Source organism: Dermacentor variabilis, chromosome 6 (genome assembly GCF_050947875.1).
Source record: "Dermacentor variabilis isolate Ectoservices chromosome 6, ASM5094787v1, whole genome shotgun sequence".
NCBI classification, from domain to species: domain Eukaryota; kingdom Metazoa; phylum Arthropoda; class Arachnida; order Ixodida; family Ixodidae; genus Dermacentor; species Dermacentor variabilis.
Genome location: NC_134573.1, coordinates 99,411,455 through 99,418,809, shown reverse-complemented (window position 1 = coordinate 99,418,809; position 7,355 = coordinate 99,411,455). Strand labels below are relative to the sequence as shown.

General features: G+C 46.8%; 1 protein-coding gene across 1 annotated transcript in view; it reads right to left on the bottom strand.

The window, feature by feature from the left end:
• LOC142586227 (uncharacterized) overlaps positions 1–6,595 on the bottom strand; it is a 27,418-nt gene extending 20,823 nt beyond the window's left edge. Inside the window, exon 1 of the mRNA XM_075697478.1 lies at positions 6,476–6,595. Coding sequence (XP_075553593.1) covers positions 6,476–6,595 — 120 coding nt within the window. The remainder of the gene's footprint in view (positions 1–6,475) is intronic.
• Positions 6,596–7,355: the final 760 nt, after the last annotated feature.

Sequence of the window (7,355 nt, the reverse complement as noted above, 5' to 3'; positions counted from 1 at the left end):
AAGAGGCCATGTTTACCTTATACCCATGTTAAGCGGGCAAGTTAAGTGCCTTACGGGGAGTGCATTTCAGGATGGGAAAATAGAGCGCACTAAACGTAAAGAAAATTAAAAAGTTACGCCGGATTAAGAGCACGTTTTTTTAAGATGTAGGGTGAAAGAAAAAGCTTCTAAAAAGTGATTGTTTTACGTTGTATTATAAACAAAAGAACCATAACCTATACTTTCTCAACAACAAAAAAACGACAATATTTTTATTATAACAGGGTTAAAAGGCAATGCCGGCCAAGATGAATGCGTAGCCAATCCAGAACAACATGGTGGCGTGCGACGAGACGGCAATTAATCCTTCTAAAACATAATACGAGCGAGTTCTGTTCTGATTATTTCGTTAAAAGCTGTTCAACAACTAGAATAAACTTCGGTATCCCTTTTTTACGCATTACATTTTGTACAATTTCAACCGTTGGCGACGAGGCTACGCACTCGGCCAGCAAAGTGTGTTCCGTGAATGCACTCCGACTGGAGTGCACTCCTCTTGCGACGCTTAGATTTGGCATTGTGCACTTGAACCGACTGACCCTCTCTATAAGGGTACTTAACTTGCCCGCTTGACAGGGGTATTAGGGAGAATCGCATGACGACATGCATGACATATGTACCTTGCGTTTCGCAAGGGTATACGACAGCAATAGCGACACCCAAATCAATATCATCTATGATTGACTAGCACTGTCCTACTGTAATTTGCTGTCAATTAGAAGACCTCACCTCCAAAGCTTCCTGTGTTGTTATATTGTGACAGGACATGTGCTTTGCGCGGATCTCCTGCGGCCAACCTGGACAAAGGAAGAAACGAAACCATTTAAATGTTTAGTTAATGGAATATGTGCATGAATCAAAGCTGGTGAATTGCAACGCAACTGTTTAATCTCAGGACATCATTGCCCATGTGAAAATAGTAGACGCGCCATGACTGCCGCAGATACTACTTCTTGATACACTGTTTTCTCCTCATGAATCCTACAACGTTGTTATAATGTCATGAAAAACTATAACACTTGCTTCTTTGAAGTGCTAGCTTTCTTTAGCTCGTTGCTCAGTTTCACGCCGTTGGCGCGATGCACCGCGAGGACGGTGAATGAGTGACAGGCCCCAGAAGTTGCTTCCATTGTTGGAAGCGCACGCGAAGCTCTGTGCGCTTCCACCAATGAGAGAGGAGTGTTCGGTCACGTAACGCAAAGGTCTATGACTACCAGGTGGTGTGGCCACCAGCGCATCATGGGCGGGAAACCCGCCGATTGCGTCCGTCGTTGTCGTCGCATTGTCGCTTACCTCCCCGCCCCCCTTCACCTTCACTTTGAAGGAAAAAGCTGCCGGGCACCAGAAATAGACACTAACGACCACTGAAGTGATCGGCACACATGCTAAGCTTGGCGAGCAACTGGCATGGTAGCAACAACGGTGGTGAGTAGAGTTGTGGTCAGGTGGACTTTTAGCACACATAACGTTAGCTTCCGAGTTTGACTTAGCATTCAAACAACGGCGCTGGTGACATCCCGTGAGGCCAAATTTTAAAAAATGTTCGCTTAGTTGTGCGCGTCTGTGTCACTTCTGTATGTCTGCGAAAACCTTGTCAGAGGTGGGAGCTTGAGGCTTTGTGAACTTTATAACTCTAGAGGTTAGCTTTTTATCAATTTATTCTTCGGAAGAAAATGAACTAGTCGCAGATGCACGATGAAAACGAGGGAATTGTGAAACGTTGCCGGACCACAGCTCATTTCGAAGCAAAACTGTTTCTTTCGTGCTGTAGCATTAACAATATCATTTGCCTGTAATTAAATAACATTCCTTCATTTGTTTCCCCGTATGACTCATCCGTAAACTCATCTGATTGAAACGCCCCTTTATAATGCTTTCGAACACTAACACAAAAATTTTACGTAAAGACCGACATTTATCCACAGCCGTTTAACTTAGCTGGTGAAGAAAATCGCGCGCATGGGAGAGTGCGGTCACCGAGTGGAATGTGTAGGTAACGTTGAGCGAAGTGGCGATGGAGAAATGACCAGGCGAAGCGATGCGGAGGTAGAAGGTAGGCGGATGCGCGTTGAATCAACACGACTTAGACTAGGTGGTGTGGGCTAAGTTGCCCTACTCTGGCAGTTGATACTGGTTTTCTTTGCGATGCATACGTAGTGGGTTCGTCTCCTGGTAATGCCGTCCTTGCGTGCCGTACGCTCTGTGTGCGAGTGAAAGCGTGCGACGGTGAGTCGACGATGGCGGCTCAATCTCGCGTGTGCAAGGGCAAGAAGCGCGCCGTATTCCGTCGCGGGCATTGCGTCATGGCCCCGGGTAAGGGGATGGAGCGGGGTCGTTGTATTGCGGCCGCTCGCGGTCGCGCGCGCTTTATCTTGAAAGCGATCTGCCTGGGGGCGCAGCCTAGCTGGACCGACTAAAGCCCCTTGGACTTCGAAACTATAGCGACACTCTCCTCCTCCGCCTTCACTCCTCCTCGTTTCTCCTCTCTTTCACGCTCCCTCCTCGACCGTGGCGCCACGTACACTGCTCGAGCGTAGCAACGCCGTCAACATGCGCTCCTCTCCACTCCGTAGACGCCTCTCGAGCAAAAATAGCGCTGATGCACAGCGCGAGGGCCCACGTGATGCTATTAAGCCAATACCGACGCGGCGTCGGCCTCGGCCAGGGCGCGCGAGAAGGAGGCGGAATTCTTCAAAGCGTGGCACTGCTTTACGAAGTTTAAGGCGCTTTAGGGCCGACGGCTCGTAGCTTTGAGTGCGCTGCGTTCTCAGCGCTAAATTTGCGTTGAAGCGATATAAAGCACGAAGGTTAACTTCGCTCGCTGCTCCGGCCGCGATACCTCACTACAGCGTTTTCACAGCGAGCGTCCGCAGTCATCGAGTGCGGACACTTGCTGGTTCCCTGTGCGCGCTGACACCATGCTAGGTAATTTAGATAATGAGCGAATGTTTACAAGGGGGCGTTCTACTCTGGCGGCCGCTGCGTGTGGCGTAGCCGTGCGAGCCTTGCGTGGAATACGGTCTGTGATGCGGACAGTGTAGGCGTCAAGACGCTCCGAGGGCCGATAGCGTCGTGTACTCTATTGCATCAATACGCTTGCGCGTCACCCGCGTTCATGAAGTGAAACGCCACTGTAACTTTTTTAAAACCTAACCTTCTACCATGTTTATTTGCTGCATCCTAGGAGAGGTGTGGTCTATGCATGTCATTGTTACCTTATCACAAATAACTTCCACGCGTGTAAGTTCTCGAATGTGATTCTCAAAGCCATTACTTGCTTATACAGTAAGGTGATCAGTTGCAACTTATTTGGAGGGAAAGAAATGCCAATATTTAAGCCACCGCATAAGATAACAGTATTGTTACCAAGGTGCTGTAACAATATCGAGAATTTCTCCAAAAAAGTGAAAACATTTTTCCCAGTTGCGTACAGATGGAGAAAATAGTAAATTCTTCCTCGTTCTTCCCAATAGGCAATGACACAACTTCTGTTTCATTAATACCTGCATGCTAACGATTACAAACATATCCTTTTCTTTACGAATGCCAATACCCCGCCACCTATAGGCCGATCTCTCTGAAAAAAAAATATATGTATGAAAACCTTCCAATAAAAACAGAGAGCGTTGCACATCAGGTATGCTAGTCTCAGACAACATTAAAACGCTCAAGAAGGCAAAGGTGGTTTCAACTGATTTTGTAGCATGTCCCAATGATTTTGCAAACTCATTACATTGACATGCATTAGTTCAAAACTCATAGCTCTAGAGCATTCCAGTGCCCACTCTTGTTTCTTTATTCTCCAGTACTTGCTGCTTTCTTGAATTAGTGTGCTGATAATGATAGCTTCAGTATATTTTCCTCCGTTTCAATACATAGAGCAGAACCCTTTTCCTGCTTTCTTACAAAGATTCCAGTGTAACATAGAGGTCTCTGAAGTTATTGGGAAGAAAGGAATAACAGATTTTAGTGAAACGTTTTCACGCAAACGAGGTAGCAACGATCCCATCAGATATCCGAACTGAGTATATGCGCAAAAACATTCGCAGGAGTATCAACCCTTGCACGGCAGGCGAGTATTCTACGACTGAACTGGACAAAATCCACAGGTAACTTCCCCGGTTTTCCTATCTTCTTTCTCTGTTTTCTTGCCCGTCTCTGGCGGGTGCTGTAACTAACTTGCTTTAGGATATACATATTCCTTCAAACAGTACTGAATCAAGCAAGCAAGTGCGCAGTTTAAATAAGAAAAGAAAATGTTCATTCATTGAGTGATCACCTCAGGTATCGTGGGCACAAGATTCAAGGTGAGCCTCCTTCACCTCGGGAGACATGAATTGCAGAAAAAACTGTGCGGACATTTGAGTCACAATTCCTTTCTCAATGAAGCAACCGCCGACACTTTAAAAGCATTACGTGCTTGCAAAACACACTCTGACGGTCTGCACGCAGCCAATGTTGGCCTCTACTGTCCATTTATAGAGCAAAAATATTCACGCATTTTGGCATGAATATTGGGGATATAGTAGGTGTGGAAACAAACATAAAGAGACAAATACATTGATCTGTATTAGTAAATGACCACCGGGGGAATCGCATAATGCCGACCATCGTGTGCTACTAAGGCAACGCTGGTTTTTGGCCGGCACTGAGAGGGACAGACACAGGCACGCATTGTAGTCGTCGGCTACCGGCATCACGGCGTGCAAGTATATTTTGCGTTGTTTTTCTAGCGTTCCTTCAGCGAAATTCAACATGTCGAACGACAGTTGCAAGCTGTTATGCAAGCACTGTGTCTACGTGCACTGTTCTGACCATAAAGTGCGCATTAAGTGCGCAAAATTAAGTATTGCGTGCAATGCACCAACTTCACTTGAGAATTCGGCTGCTTCGTGGCTGTGCCAACATTTCGTCAGTATCTCACAGCAACTTTAACTGTTAAGTGCAGAGCTTTGACTCGCCAGTAACGCAGTATCTTCAAAGGAATGCGTACAGCGTATTTTACAATAAATAATTTCAGCGCACCACTATAATTAGTTGCGTCTAAGACCATCTGGGTGAGAGCAGTCACATTTCTTCAGCCAAGGATGATATTCCAGGTAATGGTGGCTGCGACAAGCTGACCCGATCATAGTGCCGAATATTCTACTGTCCGCGAGGCCCCTTCGGTTGGGCTAGATCACGATTATACGGCACTAATGCACCAGTAGACAAGATATCTCTGCATGCCACAATTCTTGATTGCAGTTATTATTTTTCGTGTAGTTTCCTCTGATGGAACCCGTAATGGCGTTAGACTCCGGAAAACTTCTACCTGCTGCAGTCAAGGCCCCTTCCCGCCGACACTTTCACTTTGTAGCAGTCAACGGTGCCATCTTGAGGCAAAGCGGACACCTAAGATATTCCACGCATCCCGTTGAAGGAAACCAAACCTGCCTTCGCATAGCTATGTTAAGTGGAGAACACGCTATGTTCATGTCAGAGCATATGCCCCCCAGTTACAGCTAACTCAATGAAACCTTTAGCAGACCGCGTGCGGCACACAAACTTGCTATAGTAGGATACAACTTTAAAAAATAACAGTTATTGACGACCAAGGCACACGGAGCACGCGGCGTTGTGTTACTCCGCTACCCAATCACAGAAGCAAACGAAGTCATCGTCATGTGACGTTTTCAAAATGGCGTCGTACTTGATACCTCCGGCGCGTCTGCTGATCTTGGAGAGCCTTTCTTCATTGGCGGAAGCGATGAGGTGTGCAACAGACATGGACAAAGTGTGTGGAGTCTGAGCAGCTTTCACTTCAAAAGCCCACGGTAGAGTTCATTTCACTGCTTAGTCCGTTTTGCTCATGCAACTTCAATGCCAACAGAAGTGAAACTGGCAGTAAATAGTTGCAGCGAAGCAAGCGTTTTATTTCAGTTCAATAAAGGATTAGGCTTTCACCATTCCACTATAATAGACGAGGAATAACGTATAAAATTATGCGCTTTTAATTTATTTTTGTGGTTACCGCCTTATTTAGGTAACTGGAAAAGTTTGAAGTACGAACTATTTGCGCCATTGTGGACGAACTGTGGCTGGCGGTTATGAGGGCATGGGCGGGCCTTCACTGCAGACTTGAGTTGTATCCGACTTTAGGTGCGTTGTGCCCTCGCCCGCATGTATATCCTTTACGATGGTAACGGGAACTCAATGTGAGCTCAAGGTTGTCAGCATTATGCAAAAAGGCTGTATCACAACACCAAAAAGCATATCTTACTGTGAGTGGAGGCCTGGGAAGCCTAAGGAAAAGCCAGATACGAAACACGAGTCACCTTCAATTTCTTGCACCAGCTTGACATAACAGCATGGATTCTGCTAGCGCCTAGTTAGGCCTAGCTAGTTCTTTAAAACGAAGCTTTCTTTGCGAACGATCTGTGCCTTTTATGCTGACCCTGGACGCCGCCTGCTGCTGCTGCTGCTGCTGCTCATGCGTACTCGCCGAATAGCCAAACAGTTCCCTTTCAAAAGGGGTTGTGGGTTGTGCCAACAAGCTCTTTTTCTCATTTTGCATAAGGTCCTACCGACCTTTTAAAAAAACACGCAAAGGATTTCCAGCATGAAGCTTTCTGAACCACTATCGGGAACTTGGTTGTTTGTTGAGAACTCGGCTGCGGGAACGGCGGCGCCATCTAGGAGCGATCGCTCAGGTTACTTCGCCCACAGCAGTGGAAAGTAGAGGGGGCAAGCCGGCCTGCGCTTGCGGGTCATTCATTGCCCGAGGTTGGAGGGGGCGAGGGGGCCGTGACGCGGATAGCTACGATGAGACGGGAGCTAGGGCACCGCAGGAGATATCCTCAATGGGCGCTGTAGCTTCAAGTTGCGCATGCGCTCCGCTGCCTGACAACCAGGCGAACGGTAGCATCTGCGCTTTAAAGGGGAGGTCGGTTAACCCAATGAAATGGCGCAGAAAGTTGCGTTACTATGTCAGCGACAAAAGCCGAAAGTGACCACCACGAACACATGTGATTAACCGCCATATTGCGCAAGTTTTGTTTACAAGACATTGCATTTCCTGTATAAAATACCCCAATAAACCATACGGTTTCACTTTGAACCCACATTAAACAAACACAAGCCCGTGTTTCAGCACGCATTATGCTTTTACGTAAAGCTTTGCTGTATGTAAATTCCTATAGGGCACGTTTGATTTGCTGCATTTTTTTATCGAAAGAAGCTGGATTGCATCGTGTGTTAGAAGAGCCAAATAGGGAACTTATCAGATATGCGGCCTTAATGCGAAAAAGTACAGTGAAATACGTGACGTCACACTG